The sequence below is a fragment of the Micromys minutus genome (genome assembly GCF_963924665.1).
Source record: "Micromys minutus genome assembly, chromosome: 9".
In the NCBI taxonomy this organism is placed as follows: Eukaryota; Metazoa; Chordata; class Mammalia; order Rodentia; family Muridae; genus Micromys; species Micromys minutus.
The window spans coordinates 35,984,313-36,005,308 of record NC_137978.1 but is presented as its reverse complement, the minus strand read 5'-3'; the positions used below and the strand labels follow the sequence as shown (position 1 = coordinate 36,005,308).

The window sequence follows — 20,996 nt, the reverse complement described above, 5'->3', positions numbered from 1 at the left end:
ATCTTGATCCACAGGCAGTAGAAAGGAGACTGTGGACCACACTGGGCACAGCTTGAGCATAGAAGACCTCAAAGCCTGCTGCCACAGTGACACACTTCCTCCAACAAGGCCACACCTCCTCATAGTGCCACTCTCTATGGGTCAGTCATTCAAACACTTGAGTCTATGGGGACCATTCCTATTCCATCCACCACAAGAGTTATTACTCTCAAAGTAAGAAAAATTAATTGCAATAGAAGGCTTCAGTCAAACAGTCTTCTAGAGCCAGGGTTCAGTAGTAGAGCAGTGCCCTGGGTTCAATCCTCAGCTCTATTCTCCCCCAAAGAGAAACTCTTTGAGCAAACTGAATGATCCTGAAATAAGGAACTATGAGGAATATCCTGTGAATGAAATAATTCCTCAATAATACAGAATTGGGAGACTGTAAGTTCCAGCAGATTCCTTCTGTTTAGAAATGTTTTGTAAGAAGAGCAAAGACTCCTTTGAGCTTTATCGATTGTCATGGTTTTTTGGGATATTTAAACATATTACATTGTAAACCAGCACTGGACAGACAGAAAATCATAAATTTTTAGAATTTAATTTATTACCATGTGTCTGTGATGTGTGTTAGTGCAGATGTACATTTACCCCTTGCTTCTATAGAACAATTCTTGTGCTTCTGTTCTAGAGTATCAACATAGACAGACTGGGGGTGCAGTTTACAGGGAAGCATGTGGAAGAAACAAGCTAGACTGTTGGCATACAATTTTAAAGTTACCTGTGGTTTGGTTCAGCATCTTCAATTAAACTGGTGCATTAAAAGCTAACATTTGATGCCAGAAGTAGTGCTGTATAACTTATGGATGTAAGCACTCAGGAAGCAGAGGCAGGCAGATCTCTGTGATGTCAGGGCCAGCATGGCCTGCATAGCAATTCTGGGTCAGCCAAGGCTACATAGTAAGTCCCTGTCTCCAAAAAACCAACAGCAAGATGATGGATGGGATCTAGTGTTTGTGGAGACTGTGATGGTGGCTTTGCCTTTGGAACAAGGACAGCTCAATAGTTTTCTCAAGGGGAAAGAATGCAGGAGTCCGTGGCTTGGTAAGGCAGTGTAGAGGTTCTTTGGGGAGCAGAAGCAGAGAAAGGGGCGGTGATGGAGGCTTGGGGGAGAGGGTGTGAGACAGTCGAGTTCTACAGAGAATGGGAGCATGGGCGGCAGCGAGGCTTCACCAGGATGAGCAGACACTAGACCAAGCAGACGGGCCAGTGCTCTCCAGCCCTGGTCGGCTTTGGAAGGAGGCGCAGGAGATGGAGAGCCGTGAGGACATGAACCAGGACTTTGCTCAGCAGCTAAAGCAGAAGCAAAGAAGGGCAGGGAGGTGCGTGTTCCCAGGGCTCTGATTATAACGACAGCCTGGCTCTCAGCTGTGGACACACGCCTGTAGTTCCAGCTCTCGGGAACCTGAGGCAGGAGGACTGGGAGTTTAGGGCCAGCCTGGGCTACATAGTGAGACCCTGACTCAGTAAATGAGAACTGGCAGAGAGAAGGGACTTCGGGAGGTGTCTAAGGCTCATGGGTTATAATTTCTGAGGTTGAAACTGAGCTAGGAGTACTCTGGAGGGGGTCAGAGAGTAGAATGCAGGGAACAGAGGATGAGAGGCCGTTCTTACTGGAATGACAGAGCCAGGGGATTGCTACAGAAGGCCAGATAGGACAGAGGACTGAGAAGTTAGAGGACTGGGTCAGTAGTCATCATTGACAAGCGCCCAGGTCAGGACTTGTCGGGTGACCTTGGGCAAGTCACTTGGCTTCCTGTGCCGGCCGCAGTCTTCGTGTCTTGAGGGATGTTACTGCACTGCTTCTCTTGAATCGGGGACAGAAAGAGCCACATCTGAAGTTCATCTGCCTCATAGTAGCTGCTCAGAAAACAGACAACTGTGCACTAGTTCAGACCTGGGTCCCTGGAAACTTTAAAAGGCACTCTTACTCTTTTGAGGATGGTGTTGGCTTTGGGTTTTTAAAAAACTCAAAGGTTCTTAGGTGTTTCAACCACCTTTCTAGCCCACCCCACACCAGAGGTAGTGGAAAAGAAAGGTTAATAGGAAACAGGGATCGTGGACCTGCTTAGAAATCGTTCTTTGGGGATATTCCAATCTTGGTCTTCAGAAGTCCAGTCCTCTAGAAAAACAGCGACATCAGTCAGCAGCTGCGTTCCAGTCCACTCAGAAGTCAGCACTCATGAATCACCGATGGCAGTTTGATCCAGGAAAAATTGAGAGGCTCCACCAAATGGCCTGAGTCTTCAAGGTACTCTCTACAAAGTCACAAGCAAAGAGCAGCAACCAAGACCAGAATGTCATCAGCAAAAGACTAGCGAGGTGGAGCAAGGCGAACCAATACCAGAACCTCTACCCACCCGCTGTCTGTGGGGTCATTTTTATATTCTTTTTAAAAACATTGCTTATCCTCTTATGTGTCTGCCTCAGCAAAACATCCTTTTACCTGTCTGCCCCAGGAAAACATCATATGACATAACTGAGTTTTCAAAGAAATGAGAAATTTTCACTTCAAGCTGTGGTAGCAACAAGGTACTTTATGCAGTGGGAGCTGCTCCCCACTGTCACTGCTGTTTCTGTGTGACAATGGACAGGGAGGACTGAATACTCTTCCACCGTTCTTTTTCTCCTACTCTCCTTTCCTCCTTCCTCCCCTCCCTCTCTTCCTTTCCCTTCCTGCCATTTTTTCTCTCCTTCCTCCCTTTCTTTCTTCCCTCCATTTCTCTCTTCCTCCCTCCCCTCCTTTCTTCTTTTCTCCCTTCCTTCCTTCCTCTTCCTGACATCTTTTCTTCTTCTTTCTTCCTCCCTCCTTCCTTCCATAACTTTTCATTTATCCTTCCCATTTCTCCTTCCCTTTCTACTTCTTTTTTCCTTTCTTTTCAAAGGTCTTATTTTTACTTTTATTTGTGTGTCTGTTGTGTGTCACATGTGTGTGAACCTAAATAGAGGCCAGAATAGCATCTAAGCTCCGTCTAAACTCCTAAGAAGGAGTTACAAGTGGTTGCTAGCAACACTATATGGGTGCTGGGAACAGAACTCATGTCTTTTGGATGAGACATCTCTCCAGCCCCCTTTCCCTCTTTTTCAAAACAAGTTGTCGTTATGTAGCCCAGCCTAACCTCAAACTCATGATTTTCCTGCCTCTACTTTTCAAGTGCTGGGATTGGGCATGTGCTGCCAATAATATGTTATTGTTTCTGAAAGTTTTCTAACACCCTGGAGGGATGGAGAGAAGAGGGCAGTGTAAATGTTATTTTTATTAATTACCAAATTCTAAGTAACTTCCTTGGTATTTTATAAAACAATAATTATTTACCTACAATTCTTTTTATACTTTTCTGTTTATGTCTTCCCAACAGAAGCCCAAATAAGGGAAAGCAACCAATGTGTCAAGAAGGCTTGTCCAGGCTAGCTCTGAGCAGCCCTGGGAAACAGACTGTGTGCTCACTGGGAAAAAGGAGGACACTGGCTGAGGCCCTGGAACCTGTGGACTCCACCCTGGAGTCTCGAAAACATCCAAGCAGTAGCCTACAGAAAGAATTTCCCCAGGTATTCTAGAATTAATTAGATAACTGAGTGAAAAACAGGCCCCCTGAGACCTCATTATTCATCCAGTCAGCTATTCACTAAAATATCAGGAAACTTCAGAATAAGGCTTCATATTTGAGTGGCCTCCCTCTGCTAGCTGCAAGCATTTGAACATGTCAAGGACCAGCCTGTGTTTGTAGACCGGTTCTGAGAGAAGGTGTGTTTGAGAGCTTTGAAACAAAAGACTCAAAGTCAAATCATGAGTTACAATGTGGCAGCCTATGTTCTGCTATACATAGCTTTCCAGACTGCTCTCTCTAGGTTCTGTTCAGCTCAAGACAGCTTTCTCTTGTTATTCCAAAAACTTTTTGCATAGATTGCAGACCAAAAAGCCTGGTCTTTTATATAACATATCAATTGTTTTATTTTACATATCAATTGAGTCATTACCTGGTTCCCTTTTAATTATCCAATGAACCATCATCTCTTGACCCCTGATTCTTAGAAAAAAAACAGCAAGCACAAGTACAAACAATAAGGTAGCTGGATAGGATCCCACCCTGAAATTACCATTTTAGCCATGCTTGGACCTAAATTAGCTCTGTCCCAGGCTAACCCTGAACTCAGAAATACACCAGCCTTCATAGAGTATAAACAAAAAAAAACTGAGCTGGGTGGGATCTTGCCTTAAGATCACCACTCCCCAAAGCTCTTAATCTCTTTCCTTAGCATCTTTCTGACAAGCTGGATCATAGTGCAGCTGCCTCTGTTCCTTAAGATCTGTGAAGCTCCTTGTACAATTTATATTGCATCCTAATATTTTGCATAGTTGAAAATTATATATTTTTTAACTCATGTTTTCAGCGTTTTTCCCCACAGCCTTAAGGGCTGTCCTGAAGGTCTCAGCATTCTATGATTTACTGAGACATAGACATGCTCTCACTTCCCAGACTCATGCTGTCTCTGATTATCATGGAGTCATTAACCTTGGCAGAAGGGACATTCCTTCAAGGAGGAATGTAAAAATATGTACACTATTACACAAACAAACCTTATACCCACAGCAGCCATAAACATTCAGGGAGGCCCATGCCCTGATGGCTCTGTTCCAGGGGCAGGAAACTATGTCATACTGTCTCTTCCACTGGACTTGGCATGAACAAGTTGACTTTCACGAGCCCCAGTTGAGTCACCTATGAATCTGACATGAACTTAGCTGCTTCACAGAATAGCTGTGAGGATGAAATAGGTTAGTGTATGTGCATTAGTTACTTCTCTCACTGTTGTTATCACATACCTGCAAAAGACACTTAAAGAAGGAGAGGTTTATTTTAGCTCCTGACTATAGTGGGTATCATCCATCCCAGCAGGAAGGCTCAGTTAGCAGTGCCATCTGCAGCAGAGGAGCAAGGGAGAAGGTGGAGGAGGGAGAGCATCTTCCACATCTTGGTGTTCCAGGAAACAAAACCATGCCCCAACGGTTCTAAAGCCTCTCATGACAACAGCTATCTGGGAAACAGGTGTTCAGATACATGAGCTTAGTGGGGGGTAGGGGAGTATTTCACACTTAAACCATATGGTATGCAAGTCTGGGTTGGTGGGAAGCAGAATACACTGAAATTCTTGTATCCCACTATTGCACAAATATTTTTAAAATTAGGCATCCTGGGTGTGTCTGTGTGTGTTGTACCCATGTGAACATGTCTGTGTGCTTGTGGAGGTCAGAGATCAGTGTTGGTGTCTTCCTTACACTTCACCTTTCAAGGCAGGGTCTCTCACTGAACCTGGAGCTCACGGACATGGTTTGGTTAATGTGCTTCAGGGATCTGCCTGTGCCCCGCTGCCAGGCCTAGTTTTAAGGTGGGTGCTAAGGATCCGATTGTGTTTGCACAGAAGGCAGGATCCTGCTTCCGTTTCTTGATTTCATTGAGATGGAATTTGAGAAAATCTGGCAGCCTTTGTAAAAAGAACATCAGAATTTCTAGGAGCCTGGGCAGCACCCTAAAAAATACCTTAGTCAAGTAAAAATTATATCCCTTTACCTAATAAATGTAGCTAACTATAAGTCAGCTTTTATCTAATTTGTCTGAATATACTCAGATATGCTTGTTCCAGTAGTTAAGAGCAGTAACTCTTCTTCCAAAGGACCTGTGCCCAGTTCCCAGCACCCCCTTGGTGGCTCACAACCACATGTAACTCCATTTTCAGGACTTCTATCCCCCTCTTCTGGCCTCTGGGGGCTGCGTGTTTGTGATAACTATTCATGTGTGCAGGCAAAATGCCTATACACATAAAATAAAACTAAAAAAAAAAGATGTGTGGATTTATACTGTAAGATGGATCAAATTATCATTAAAATATTACAAACATATTATAATAAGTTGGGAAAGAGAAAAAAGTCAAATAATAGGTAGTCTTTACCAAATAGATCAAAATTTCGACAATGTGTGTTATGTCTTCTAAAAAACAAAATCACTGAAGCCTGGGCATGCAGCTCAGTGGACAGGTGCTTGCCCTGAACAAACAAAAAGTCCTGGATTTCATCCCCACATATTGGAAAGAATCCTGCTGGGCCATACCATGTGGCCTTTAATTCAAGAAGAAGAGGGTGTGGAATCAAGTTCCAGACCTGCCAGGGATACAAAGTAAGACCTGTCCCAGAACAAAACAAAACAAAATGAGTACATATACTTTGGGGGAGTTGGGAGGCATGTACAGATATAGCTTTGTGGTTAAGTGTGTGTATTATTCTTGCAAAGATCCAGGGTTCGGTTCCCAGCACCCACACTGGGTGGCTCACAACCCTCTGTATCTCCAACTCCAATGGACTCCTCTAGCCTCTTCCAAGCATTTCCATGGCTGTGCACACTACTCACACACTTATACATGATTATAATTTTAAAAATAACTTTCTTTTTTTAAAGTATACATACTTTGGGGTTAATGAAACAAGCAAAGCATTCTGCAAACTATTTGGCGCATAATACACATTGGGGGTGACAATACACACTAGAGGCACCATTCCTCTTTTGTCAGATGACACTCAAGTGTGTTTACATTTGGTTTTTGTGATCACATAAACCTAACCCTAGTGTGTTGGGCCGCACTATGTGAAACTGTTTTTCACAAGTGAAAAAAAACTAGGCTTTAAATACCCACAATTCTGTTTGGTTCAACTTAATCAAAGACATGCACATGGATGGAAATGCTGTTTGCCCTTCTCTGTTGATTTTGAGATGTGGACAGGAGTCATGTGTCTTGAGTACACTTGTTGTCGGTGGGTGTGTCACTAACTGTAGTTTCATGTCAGCATCAGGATGAAGACCAGAGTAAAGATGTAGCGCCTCAGGACTGCCTCATGAGAGAAGTGGAGTGCATAGCACAGAAACTGGAGGCCTTGCTGGAGGAGATCCACAGGGGAACCCAGGAGCCACGCGAGGAGGAGAGAGAGCAGAGAAAGTTAGGTGAGCCATGGCTTCAGACGACCATTCTGACTGTGGTTTTACTGGGGTGATCTGAGAGAATATGCCAAGGGGAAATGACTCAAAGATGAGCATGTAAAAGGCTTGTTGCTACTATGTCCCCAAGTCTTCAGGAAACACAGGTTTGCCTCTTCAGCCCCAAGTGTACAACCTAGGACTGTGTGCCACTCCCCACTAGGAGTCCTGGCACCAGACAACTGATTTATTCCTTCTACATCCATCTTCCTCACCCAAACTAACCACCATTCTACCTGAAATACTATTTCTGAGTTTTGAACACATGCGATATCATTCATTTGAAAGTTTTTATTTTTGCTTTATTGTATAGGTGGCTTGCTTGCGCATATGTCTGTGCCTGGTGTTAGTAGAGGCCGTAAGAGAATATCTGATCTCTTGAATCCAGAGTTACATACAGACAGTAGGTCACTGCCACGTGGGTGCTAGAAATTGAACTTGGGTCTTCTGGACCAGTAGCCAGAGCTCTTAACCCACTGAGCCTGGGCCATCTTTCCAACCCCTCATCGTTGAAATAAATTTTAAAAATGTTTAAATGGCTGGGCACAGTGGTGCAGGTCTTGAGTCCCAGAACAGAGGTAGGTGACATTTCTATGAATCTGGAGGCAGGGGCATGTAAATCTTTGAGTTTGAGGCCAGCCTGGTCTACATGGTGAGCTCCAGAACAGCCAGGGCTATGTAGAGAGACCCTTTTCTCAAAAAGTAAAAAAATAATATATAAAATAAAAAAAGTTATAATCACATTAAATTTTTTATTTTTCACATGCTTTCGATTGTGGGCAACACGCTAAGCACACGTATGGAAGCCAAAGGGCCACTTGCAGGAGTTGCAGTCTTTCCACCAGGTGGGGTCACCACCGTTGGACTCAAGCTGTCCCGCTTGGAGGCTGGTCTGTCCTCGGGGCCGCCTTGCCTACAATCTCCATTCTTCCAGTTTGTTCTCCTGCTTGCTCTCACACACTCTGTGCAGCAGTGTACTGCCCGGATCGTATCCCACCGATGCTGCAGTGAGCCAAGCTGCTGCTCACGTACGTTTGTGCTGTTTCCACTTGGCGCTAGCATCAATTCTGCTATTAGCACCCTCACACTTACCATGTGGGCATTTACATATTTTTAACCCCAATAAGAATGAAGTCTCTGCATCAGGGACTGAGGGCACGGTCTCCTTTGTTCTTCCAAAATGCAGTCATGTGCCATTAATCGTGGGGATTCATTCTGGGAAGTGGGTCACTGAGCAGTTTTCTTACATGAGTGTTACCGAGTGTGCCTACTAAAAACAGTTGTTGAGCTGCCATGTGGGAGCCAAGGTGGCTACCATGACTAGGTGGTACCCTGTCGCGTTGACAGAGGGTCAGTGTGGCCCACGGGCATAGTTAAGATCTTCTCAGTAATGTAAGAGCTTCTGGTTACTCCACACTCACTGGCAATGTTTGTTCAAGAGTCTCACTCCTGTTGCCTGCCGTGGTGAGCATACGGTGCTGCTAACTGGCTTCAGTGTGACAATCCGAGCTCTGGGCCTGCTATGGAGGTTGCTCACGTGTGCGGTTTGGTGCTGTCCCTGTCCAAGTCTCTCACACATATTTCTATTCCGTTGCATCTTTGGTTTGTTGATCTCTAAGAAGCCTTTATTCTGAACACATGCTCCTTTGTTGCCTAGAAATATTTAGGTTTGCTTTTGGTCTTGCCAAACGGGAGCACTATATCTCCATCCGGTTTAGGTGAGCACTTACCTACTTTCTCTCTCTCTCTCTCTCTCTCTCTCTCTCTCTCTCTCTCTCTCTCTCTCTCTCTCGAGTTGCCTTTCCTGACTATTTCACACAAATGGGATCATGTGTGAGTTGTACATATGTTTTCTTTCACTTAACATATTCTTGAGATCCAACCTCGAAACCGATGCAGTTGCCTCCGTCCCTGTCACCGCAGGATAAGTTAGCTCTTGCTATGACTCTGGCTAAGATACTGGTTATTTTTCAGTATTTTTTCTCATTACAGCAATCATAATGAGAATAGAGTGTTGCTTAATTATGATTGTATGATTTCCATTTCTACTTCCCTCTGGCTCATGATATTATATGTCTAATCAATACTTTTTGGTAACTAGCTTTTATTGCTTTTTTTTTTCAATTTTATTTTATTGTTTTGTGTGTATGGGAGTGTTGCCTACACAGATGTTTGCATAGCATATGGCCATGGTATACAAGGAGGCCAGAAGAGGGCATCAAATCCCCTGGAACTGGAGTTAACAGACAATTGTTGAGCTACCCTGCAGGAGTTGAGGATCAAACCTGAGTCCTCTGAAAGAGCAGCCAGTGCTCTTAACCACTGAGCCACCTTCTCAGCCCCTTTTATCTCTCCAGCCTCTTATTATTATTATTATTATTATTATTATTATTATTATTATTATTATTATCATTATTCTTTTTCTGAGACCAGGTCTCGTTGGGTAACTGGCTGGCCTTGACTTTTGGGCTCTGCCTGATTCCACCCCTTGAGTTGTGGGATTACAGGTTTCAGGCCACCACACTCAGCCAGCCATTCCTGCGTGTCTAACTATAGGATTTCTAATGTAAACATTCTGGATTGGAATCTCTGAGACAGGTGATTTGCAAACACTTCCTCCTCTGAACTGGAGCAGTCTTCTCTAGCAAAGGTGGCTAGCCTGCCAAAAACCACTACTCCATTACCTCCCTCCGCTTGGGAAAGCATGCCAGGCATTCCTGAGTTGACGGTCCCGCCCTGTGCCATCATGAATTTATCTTATCTCATCAGCTAATGAGCTCTTGGAGCGAAACATACCCACTGCCCACTCTCAGGGTGGACACTAAGCTTGCTTACCCCTTTGGGTCACTGTGCAGACTTTGGCAAAAGTGGGAGCTTGCTTTCAGAGTTGCTCTTGCACTGTTCACAGGTCTGTCTCTGTGTGTGACACCAGGAATATTCTTCATCACTTTTCACAGATCTTCATTCTTTTTTTAAATTAATTAATTTATTTATTGTATATGAGTACACTGTAGCTGTCTTCAGACACACCAGAAGAGATGGCTGTGAGCCACCATGTGGTTGCTGGGTGTTGAACTCAGGACCTCTGGAAGAGCAGTCAGTGCTCTTAACCGCTGAGCCATCTCTCCAGCCCCCATCTTTGTTCTTTTGATGGTGTCCTTTGATGCACAAAAGGCTTTATTTTATGAACTCAACTTACCTCTTTATTCTTTTGTTGCTACTAATCTTGGTATAAGATCAAATCAACTGTTATTACTCACACCCCCAAAAACTTGTATCTAGAGCTGGATACAATTTTATCCCGGCACTCGGGAAGCAGAGTCAAACCGATCTCTATGAGTTTGAGACCAGCCTAATGTATATAGCAAGTTCCCGGACAGCCACAACTATTGAAGAGAAAAACCCTGTCAAAACAAAAATAAAGACTCATATCTAGAGTAATAACTAAAGTAGTGAACTTAGAAGATACAACTGTAGGTGCTGGAGAGAGATTGCTCAGTGGTTAGAGCACTGGCTGCTCTTCCCAGAGAATCTGGGTTCAATTCCCAGCATCCACTTGGCAGCTCACAACTGTTAGTATCTCCAATTCTAGAACATCAGACACCTTTACATAGACATACATGCAGGCAAAACACTGATGCATATAAAATAAACATAAACTATGATGTAAGTAAACTGGGCATGGTGGTACATGCTCATAATACCTGCATTTGAAAGAGAGGCTGAGACAGGAGAATTATAAATTCAAGGCTGTGTTCATAGAGTTCATTCTGGGCTATATAGCAAAGCCTTCTCTCAAAAGGAGAAAATTCACAACCACAATCCTAGGATTGTGACTCATTTAAGAAAGCCAGGATTTTCAAACTCTTCACAAACATAACAGAATCTGGTCAATCGTGTTTAATGAACTTGGTTGTCTCTGGAAATTTTTTAATTGGGCAAACAATATATTTGAATGTATCATTCTAAAGGTAGTCTTTATTTTTGAGACAGGAACTCACTATGTAGTCGTGGCTAGCATCGGGCTCGCTATATGTAGGCCAGGTTAGCATCAAACTCGTAGAACCCCTTCCTCAACCTCTGGGTCCTGGGGTTACAGGTGTGTGCTCACATCTATATCCCCAGCCCAGTTTTTAAAATGAAAGCCATCTTTTTTCTAAATATCTGCAATACCTCCTCTAAACTTTTAAATATTTGGAAGCCCCAGTTCACTTAAAGTTGGTGGAACAAACACGGCTTTTCTGGTTTGCTATATGCCTATCTGTCTGCTGGACACACACACACACACACACACACACACACACACACACACACACACACACCCTAAATCCTTTGCTCTGAAGGCTCTGGATCCCTGTCCTTCCCAGAAGGCCCACTGTCCCTCCTGCCTCCTCTTGTTCTTCCTGCCTTCTCTCCACTACTCTTGCTGCCCAGATATTCTTTCCCTTACTTCCCCTTCTTTCATAAAGAATTTTCCTGTGTAACCCTGGCTGTCCTGGAACTCACTATGTAGACCAGGCTGGCCTCACACTCAAGTTGTTCACCATCTCCACCTGGCTGGAAAGCTTGTTTTGGTGACATAGAAGCCACCTCACGCCTCAGGCACAGAGAAAACAAAGGGCCCTGGGTTCTCATTCCTGCTGGCTATTTATTTCCTCGTGGCACTGAGCAGGCTGCTACTGTTGGCCAACTTGCTTATCTCGCCCATAAATTGGGAAGTGGGTGCCTCTGTCATCGATTTGTCTTGATATATCTGACAATAGGAGCAGATGTTCCTGGAGGCAGCAGAAGAGATAGTGCAGCTATAATTAGAATATAGTTTTTTATAAATCGGGTGGGTTATAATGAAATTTGCCCTGGAGAACTGAGTGTTGCTGGCACAGTAATGAAGTGTGCACAATAGTGCAATACACTCATGTCTTACAAAGCTCCATGTTTGCCTCTTGTTGGTGGCAGATCTTTCATTCTAACCGTTTAGGAAACCTACCGGCCAATCACAGTGGGGAACCACAAGAAGCAAAGGGGAGAAACCTGAACTAGAAAGTCTAACCCACCCACTTCAACTCCAACACCCCCTGTCTGACATTCTCATGGTAATTCACAACCTAGCAGGATCTAGAATCCCGGAGGAGATGCACCTCTGAGCATGCCCAGGATCTAGTTTCTAGACAATGAGATGGGAAGAAACACCTAAATGTGAACAGACTGTGGGCTGGGATCCCGGTTGAAAGAAAGGCAAAGAATGAGCTGAGTCTCCCTGGCTTTGGGTGGAATGTGACTTTATGTTCCTGGTGTTATGCTAGTCTGTACCCTAGAACCGAGCCCCAAGCAACACTTCCTCTTCAAGACCTATGTGTCAACTATTGTGTCCTAGAATCTAGGACAGTGACCACTATAGTTAGTACCCAACACTAGTTCCTTAGCCAGCCTGGTCTACAGAGTTCGAGGATAGACAGGGCTATACAGAGAAACCCTGTCCCTTAGGGGGGAAAAAATCAAAAACAAAAACAAACAAACAAACAAAAAACTCAACTGTTTCCTGGGATTTTGTTATTTTCATTTCCAGCAGAATTGGCAAAATTCTCAAAAGTCTATTTGCTACACAGTGACATTCTGGTCAGCAAAAACATTACATGTTGCTGGAGAGGTGGCTTAGCAGTTAAAAGCACCGTCTGTTCTTCCAGAGGTCCTGAGTTCAGTTCCCAGCAACCACATGGTGGCTCACAACCATTTGTAATGCACTCTTCTGGTGTGTCTGAAAACAGCTACAGTGTACTCATACAGATTTAAAAAAGCTCTTTCTCTAAAAACGAGTTAAAAAATGAAATCTTATATGTACAACAGTGGTCCCATAAAATTAAATCACCTAATAACATTGTATCTATCTATACACTGAAGAAATTACCTAGCAATAGTTTCTTCAAACACGACACCCCCACCATTGTTAAGGGAGGCTGTGTTATGCACGCTTTAAACATTCAGCGGTCCTTGTAACTTTAGTGGTTCAAGTTCTTCAGCATGTAATCTTATAGAGAATGGTTAGGAAGTGGCAAGTTTGAGATCAGAAGTCCAGGAGTAAAGGTGGGGTATGGTAGGAACACTAGAAGGGAATTCAGGAAAGCTTCTGATACACTGTGTTTCTGTAGGGACTGTTCAAATGGAAGAAAAAAGGTGTGAAATTTGATCATTTGCTTCTCCTCCTCCTCCTCCTCTTCCTCCTCCTCCTCCTTCTTCTTCTTTTTTTTTTTTTTTTTTTTTTTTTTTTTTTTTTTTTTTTGTCATTTTGAGACAGGGTCCTTCTGTGTAGGCTGTCCTTGAACTCATAGCGATCTGCCTGATGCTGGGATTAAAGGGATTCACCACAAAGCCCAGCTCATTTGCTTTTTCGGGGGAGTATTTATTTTTATGTGTATGAATATTTGCCTGATGTGTATCTGTGCACCCCAAGTATGCATAGCCCAAGGAGGCCAGAAGAGGGTGTTAGGTCCCCTCAGACTGGACTTGCAGACAGTTTGCTGCCATGTGGGTTGTGGGAACTGAACCTAGTCCTCAGGAGGAAGAGTCCTCTTCAGTGTCCTTAACCACTGAGCTATTTCTCCAGCCCTTCACTTACTTTTTGTACCTATGGTTTTTTTTTTTTTCTCTTTTCTTTTAGGTGATGCACTTGAGAATGCCCGACTGGAAATTGAAAAATTGAAAGATAATCTGACAAAATTGAAAGAAAGTGGTAAGTCAGTAGCATATATAGTAATAATAAATAATAATAAATCACCCAATAGCATGGCATGTATAGTTTACAATTTGTGTTAGGAGCTGGAGACATGGTTAGCACTTAAGGTCTATGCAGAGGACCCAAGCTTGGTTATAACCCCCACATTGGGCAACTCACGACCACCTGTAACTCGAGCTCTAGGGGCTCCACTTGCATACATATACACAGGCACCCACACATAAATAAAATAATAAAATCTTTAAAACGTCACCAGTAATGGAAATCACACGTACCATTCCTACAGAGCCGCTGCTGCTCTGCCGGGAACTTTCCATGATTACCTTTAATCCACCCAACAAATCAGGTGGAGAATATCATCGACCCCATTTCATAGATAAGGGCGATGAGTCATGGGAAAGGTAACCAAGGGTAACCATTAACTACAAAAAGAATCACAGCTGATGTGTGAATCCTTAGATGTCCAATTCCAAAACCTGTCACTAGGACTAAGACCATCCTGAGGCCACTGAAGGGGAAGGCCCTTGCGACCCATTCAGTGACACCTCACGTGCTCACTGGGAAGCCAATAGCCTCGGAATGGTGCTGAATGAGTTTATCTGACACGGCCATGTTTGTTTGCAGTTGCAAGAGCTAACTATTTCAATGGTCACAACAAAAATAATTCACAGAATGGCTTTTATCATTTAAATAATTCCAAGATGAGTTATTCTTTCATATAGCCTCTGACATCAGAAAAATATCACAAGAGATAACAGGAACTATTTTGAGTTGACAAAAATGGAAACAAGACATTATCAATGTTTGTGTGTGTGTGGGTCTCCCCTATCTATGGATCGTAGGTCGATTTAGTACATGGGGACAATGGGAGCTGAGACACTGACAGGGGGTTCCGGAAGCCCTGTGGGTACCCATGGGTGAAAAAAACCACACTAGGACCCGCAGATCAACTTTACTTAAAGGCTTATAAAGTTTAGAGGACTGAAGGTAGGGATGGACAAAGGGCACTCACAGGCTGAGGGCTTAGGGTACCTGGAGTGTCTCATTAGCATGGGGAAGCATTTCAGGAATCTCTGGTGCTGGCTGACAGGTTTTATCAGGAGAAAGGAATTTGATCCTATAAACTGAAGCTATGTGACATTCCTCAGTTAGAAATGAGTATAGGGGCTTAGAACTCTCCAGACTAGGTCAGAAGAGAAAGCCTGCTAAAGAAGGGAGTCTCCCATATTGTGTGGAGCCCAGAGGCTGCCTGATCATGGTGGACTTTGACCGTGATTAAGCAGTTTTTCCTCATTTGTGGCTCAAGGACTGAATCAGTGGCTTGAGGGGCTAGAGGAATAACTTCTTCTCTCTTTAGGTACAACTGACCTACAGAAAGCAAAGGAACATAACCAGAGGCTGGACAAGGAAATTCTGGCACTAAGAAACCGGGTCCGATCGCTTGACTCTGAGAAAAAGGTGCTTGGAGAAATGGTCAGTGCTTTAGTCTCAGAATTTACTTGTTGTGTATCCAATGGCAACCAGCAGTGTGAGCTGCTTGTCTATCCTTCATCCAAGTTGGTCCTTGAGGACTGGTTCTGACAGTTGTTGCCTGTCAGGGTACAGAGATGATGATGACCTTTAACCTGGACCATCTGCCAGTGTTAACCCTTCACTTGAGGTGCCTGCCCTGAACAGCAACATCTGTTGTATAAATGTAGCTTTGTTTGCCTTTGCTGTTGCTTTTATGTGTATGGGTGGATGTTTGCCTGTGTATCGATGCACCTTGTGCGTGTAGTGCCCAAGGAGGTGAGAAGAGGGCATCAGATCCGCTGGATAAAGATTAGTTATAAACTGCCATGAACTGAATGCAGGTCCTCAGGCAGAGCAGCCAGCGCTCTTAGCTGCTGCGCCATCTCTCCAGCCCCTAAATGGAGGATTTCCATAACAGCATAGAATTAACAGTCACCAAATAAAGACATTGCTCTTATCTTGTAAAATTTTGTGATCATATTACATTACATTCAGAGTTATATTCTTTTAAAACCATTTCTTCTTGGCAATGTACCGACTTTTAATACATACTTTCGTATATAGAACCTCTACAGCTTCAGATTACTTTTGTCCCACGGTTTGATTTCTAGTATCAGATACAGTATTAAGTGCTCAAGAAACCGTGTTTTAAAAATTAACAAGCAGGAATTATCAGGTGATGAGACCAGAGCTGTGCTTTGCTACCTGTGTTATCTTGTTGCATGTCGACCTAGAGTCATTTCGGAAGATTGTTGTTTTTTAACAAAATCTCAATTGTTTAATTTTACTAATGAAGAATTGGGAGCCAGATTTGGGGGGTGAAAGCCTGCCAGCTCAAAGAGGCAAGAAAGCACCCAGCTGCCTTCCTCTTCAGCTGACACCCCACTACAAATGCCCCTCCTTCATAAAACCTCCTTCAGACTTTAGTGTCCCTCCTTTCTACTTCCTGTGCGTCTGTCAGTCCTTCTGACTCCCTTACTGTCTTTCGTCTTTTTCTTAACCATGTTCACTTCCTGTCAGCTGGTTCCTTGCATGGCCTCTTGATCTATGGTTGACTTTGGATTAAAGGTATGTGCTAAGGTTGAGCCACACCACAACTAAAAAAGTGGGGGGGGGCTTCCAGTAATTAACACAATCTCGGGGTTCACAATGTGATCAAATATCTTGCAACAGAAGGTGGACCGTCAGCTGGGCAAATGTCCCTCACCAGATTGTCCCGTGGGCAGACCTGTGGTGCATTTCTTTGATTGCTGATGTGGGATGGCCAGTGTACTGTGTGATAAGTTATTCTCTGCTGGCGAGATGAGTCAATTCAAGCCCGATTAAAGCATGTAGAGACAGGTTCACTGGGAATGCACCAGGGAGGTCTCATGGGGAGGAACAGAGAGAGGAGGGGGCCAAAATGTCTGGGTAATATAGGGAGGAGTTTCTGGAGTAGGGGAGGTCCAGCCCCTGGGCTAGAAAGTTCTGGGTAGAGGGCAGAATATGCCAGCCATACCAGGTAATAGGTAGGAGCTGAGGGATGCTGGGAGAACCTGGAGGCCAGGTCTGCTTTGATATGTTAAATATGTACCTGGGGCTACTTGTCCCAGGTCTGGGCTGGTGATCCTGGGTGCTATAAGAAAGCAGGCTGAGTGCCAGTAAGCAGCAGGACTCCACGGGCCTCTGCATCAGTCCCTGCCTCCAGGCTCCTGCCTTGAGTTCTCACTGTGACTTCCCTCGGTGTGAACCGGAAATATAGACAAAATAAGCCCTTTCCTCCCTTTGAAGGCTTTTTTTTTTTTTTTTTTTTTTTTGGTTTTTGGTTTTTGGAGACTGGGTTCCTCTGTGTAGCCTTGGACAAGTACTCTCGGCCACTGAGCTGGTCCTCAATTTCTTTTAAGACATTTATTAAATGTACTTACCTTCTGCATGTATGTGTTTGTGTGAGTGTATGCCCACGCTTGTCTGCCAGATGTGCGTGTGTAGAAGCCAGAAGGAGGCTACATGTCTTCTCTAGTGCTCCCTATGCCTTTGAAGCAGCGTCTCTCCCTGAACCCAGAGCTCCTGTTTTCTCGGCTACGCTGGAAGCCCCGAGCCTTGGTGATGCTTCTGTCTGTGCCCCTCGGAGCTGAGAGTACAGGGATGTGTGGAACTTCTAGCTCATTATAAGGGCACTGGGATCCGAGCTCAAGTCCTCATGGTGGTGCAGCTGACGCTCCGGCCCATTGCTCTCTTCCCAGGGCTTTATGATGAGCACATGAATTGTGTGATGGAATTCAATATGGCCACTTTATTTTTGACTGCTCTGTGACCACAGATTGATTCTTGTCCTTTCCACTAAGTGTCTCATAGTTCTAGTTTACACATTTAGGATTATGATCTAGTAAAGATGTTTTGTTTATATGATGATGTAAGGGTTGAGCCTTGTTCACTTCCTGAAGTTGTTGAAAACAACTACGTCTTTCTCAGATTACATTGACACTTTTGTCAAAACTCCATTTTATTGGGGCTGGAGAGATGGCTCAACAGTTAAGTACACTGGCTGCTCTTCCAGAAAACCCAGGTTCATTTCCTAACGTCCACATGGTGGCTCACGACTGGCTGTAACTCCATTTCCAGGGGAATCTGATGCCCTCTTCTGGCTCCTTCAGGCACTGCATGCACATGGTGCACAGCCATGTATGCAGGCAAAACACCTATGCACATCAAACTTTAAATTAAAAAAAATCAGTGGTTTGCATCTTTTGCTGGACTCCCTGTCCCACTCATCCATGTGTCTATTTTTAGAACAGTTACGTGTTGTAGTTTTATAAGTTTTAGGTTAGAAAGCACCACAGGTCTGACTCTGGAGGTTTTTCTACATTGCATGGGTTATTCCCAGTCTTTACTGTTGCCATATTTAGCTTTAACAAAAACACTTCTGACAGTTTGATGGATTAGTGTGCACTGTTCACATCAGCTTAGGGAAACCACGTTTAACAATATCAAATCCTAAAAACTATGAAGGTGGTGTCTCCTAATACACTTTCATCTGCTCAGCCAAGGTTTGCATCTTGCAATGCACACATCTTACACATACTTAACTTTTAAAAGTATTCTAAAAGGAAACAATAAACAGAAGGACAAAAAAAAAAGAATGTTACAAACACTATAACAACTATAAACATCTGGGCAAGTAAAACCTGTGCTGGCTGGTTTTATCAACTCAACACAACAAACTGAGGTCACCTGAGGAGCGGGTCTGTGGGCAAGTCTGTGGGGGGATTTTCTTGATTAATGATTGATGTGGGACGTCCCAGCCCACTGTGGGCGGTTCCACATGGCAGGTAGTCCTGCATGTATGAGAAAGAAAACGTAGCTAGCCGAGCACAGCTGGTTGGGCACAGCTGGTTGGGCACAGCTGGTTGGGCACAGCTGGTTGGGCACAGCTGGTTGGGCACAGCTGGTTGGGCACAGCTGATTGGGCACAGCTAGCCAGTGAGCAGTGTTCCGCTGTGACCTCGGCTCTAGTTCCTGCTTCCAGGTTCCTGCTTGAGTCCTTGTCCCTGAGTGATGGTCTGTAACCTGTCAGTCAAATGGATCCCTTCCTCCCCTTGTTTTTGCTCCAAGTTTAATCACAGCAACAGAAAGCAGTCAAGGATAACAACAGTCCACAAAGCTTTTGCTTGGAAGACTGTGGGGGGTTTTTATCCCTGTGCGCTGACAGTTTTCACGACATGTGGGAAAGTTTCAGCTATTGTCTCTGCTTTAAAAAAATGTCCCCCCTTCTCTGGTTCTGCCTGCATCTTGCTGGGCCCTTGGTGTCATATCAAAGGCTCTGTTCATTCTTTACCCAGTTTGTTTCTCCAGTATGATCAGCTCTATTGTACGGTCTTCAGGATTATTTTTTCTATATTGTCCAAGGTATTTTCAATCTCATCTAACTCATTACTCATTTCAGACAGACTTTTTCTCCTCTAACAATTCTATTTTTTAAAAAATTCCCTCCTGGAGCTAAAGAGCTGGCTCAGTGGTTAAGAGCACAAAGTGCTCTTCTAGGACCCAGGTTCAATTCCCAGCAACCCCGTGGTGGCTCACAACTGTCTGTAACTTCAGTTTCAAGGGATCTATAACACCTTCACACAGACATTCATGCAGGCAAACACCAATGCACATAGAACAAGAACAAACGAAGCATTAAACATCCCCCCATCTGAACTCATCGTGTTTAAGAGAATGCGCTGCCTTTGCTGAGTCCATTTCTCTTATGTGCTTTTATTCTCGTATTGCTTTCATTGCTGGATGCCATACGATGTCATACGTGCAGATAGTGTATGCTCATCAAGTCCTCCCTCCCTCCCTTCGGTTCCTCTTGCTTCGTCTCCCTAGCACTGAGTTTACACCACGCATGCCCAGATAACATGGGTTCATAGTAAAACCTCTTAGAAGTATAAGGCATGGGTCCTAGCAGACAGCATCCTCTCACTGTGTCCACCCTCAGAGCACAGCTCCACCACAGAGCTGACCCTTGTCAGTGTGTTGTCTGCTTGCTTGGCTGTGCTCTTCCTCCATGATATTCTGTTAGGTCAGGACTACAGGGCTACTATAATGCAGAAATGATACTAACCAAACACCAAAGGCATCCTCAGGTGGCTGAGTTCAAATCCCAGCTCTATCGCTTACAAGTGACTCTGAACTCATGGCTTTCTGCTCCTTGGTTTCCTGCTCCATCACTGAGAATAACTTCTCTGTCCCAGGGATCCAGGCAATACCAATGCATATTTTGCACTTGACAATTGTTTGTTGAGTGAATAAATGAGTGGCTACACAAGTCAACAAGAAGAAAGAAGATTGTAAATGTCTGACAGGTTAATATTTTTATTCAAAATAAGGTATTTTACACATGAAACACTGTGGGTTTTTTTTTTTTAAGAATTGTGTTTTAATTATGTCTGTGTGTAGTATGCTCACAGAAATATAGCTACTCACAAAGGCCAGAGGTGTTCGATCCCCGAAAGTTGGAGTTACAGACAGTCACACGATATGAGTGGTGGAAATGTAACTCAGGACCTTTGCAAGAGCAGTGGGTGCTCTTAACAACTGAGCCATCTCTCCACCCTCAGTGATGTGTGTATGTGTGTGTGTGCATGCATGCACATGTGTATGTGTGTTAAAGTAAATTTATTCATATACAACATAAACCAAAGCAGAGTATACCCCTCTTGCAAAGCCCCTCTGACACATTTCCCTCTGATTACATAGAAAAAAATAATTTTATCCAGATTTGCCCTTTCTTGTGATGTCTGGAAAGGGTATACTTTTTTAATCTAATCTCTCTGCCCTGTTTTCTCTGTTCTTTCGTGTGAGGATGAAGTGTAGAATACATTCATTAGGCCACAGGAGAAGTGTGGTCCCTCTATGTTGTCTTCCAAGACAAAGACATTTTCCTTGGGGCTTCTGCTGTGTGCTAATGGGTGAAATGCTTGAACATCATTTCTTTCAGATGTATTTATTTTTGTGTATGTGTGTTTTGTCTCGTGTATGTCTGTGTGCCACATGAGTGCCTGGTGCTCACATGGGTCTGAAGGGGGCATTGGACCCCTGGAACTGAAGTTAATGCTGGTTGTGCACCACCATGTAGGTGCTGGAAACTGGACTCATGTTCTCTGGACTAGCAGCCAGTGTTCTTAACGATGAGACATCTCTACAGCACCCCCCCTCTTGGCTTT

At 44.0% G+C, this 20,996-nt stretch overlaps 1 protein-coding gene across 2 annotated transcripts in view; it reads left to right on the top strand.

The window, feature by feature from the left end:
- Nucleotides 1–3,423: 3,423 nt before the first annotated feature.
- Nucleotides 3,424–20,996, top strand: part of CCDC30 (coiled-coil domain containing 30) — a gene marked incomplete at both ends in the record, with an annotated part of 74,565 nt that continues 56,992 nt past the window's right edge. Inside the window, 4 exons of one of the 2 annotated variants that reach the window (XM_080920762.1) lie at nucleotides 3,424–3,588; nucleotides 6,878–7,031; nucleotides 13,720–13,791; nucleotides 15,152–15,252. In XM_080920762.1, the coding sequence (XP_080776888.1) occupies nucleotides 3,424–3,588; nucleotides 6,878–7,031; nucleotides 13,720–13,791; nucleotides 15,152–15,252 (492 nt within the window). Of the gene's footprint in view, nucleotides 3,589–6,877; nucleotides 7,032–13,719; nucleotides 13,792–15,151; nucleotides 15,268–20,996 lie in introns of both variants that reach the window. The other variant, XM_080920761.1, reaches the window with a different exon arrangement.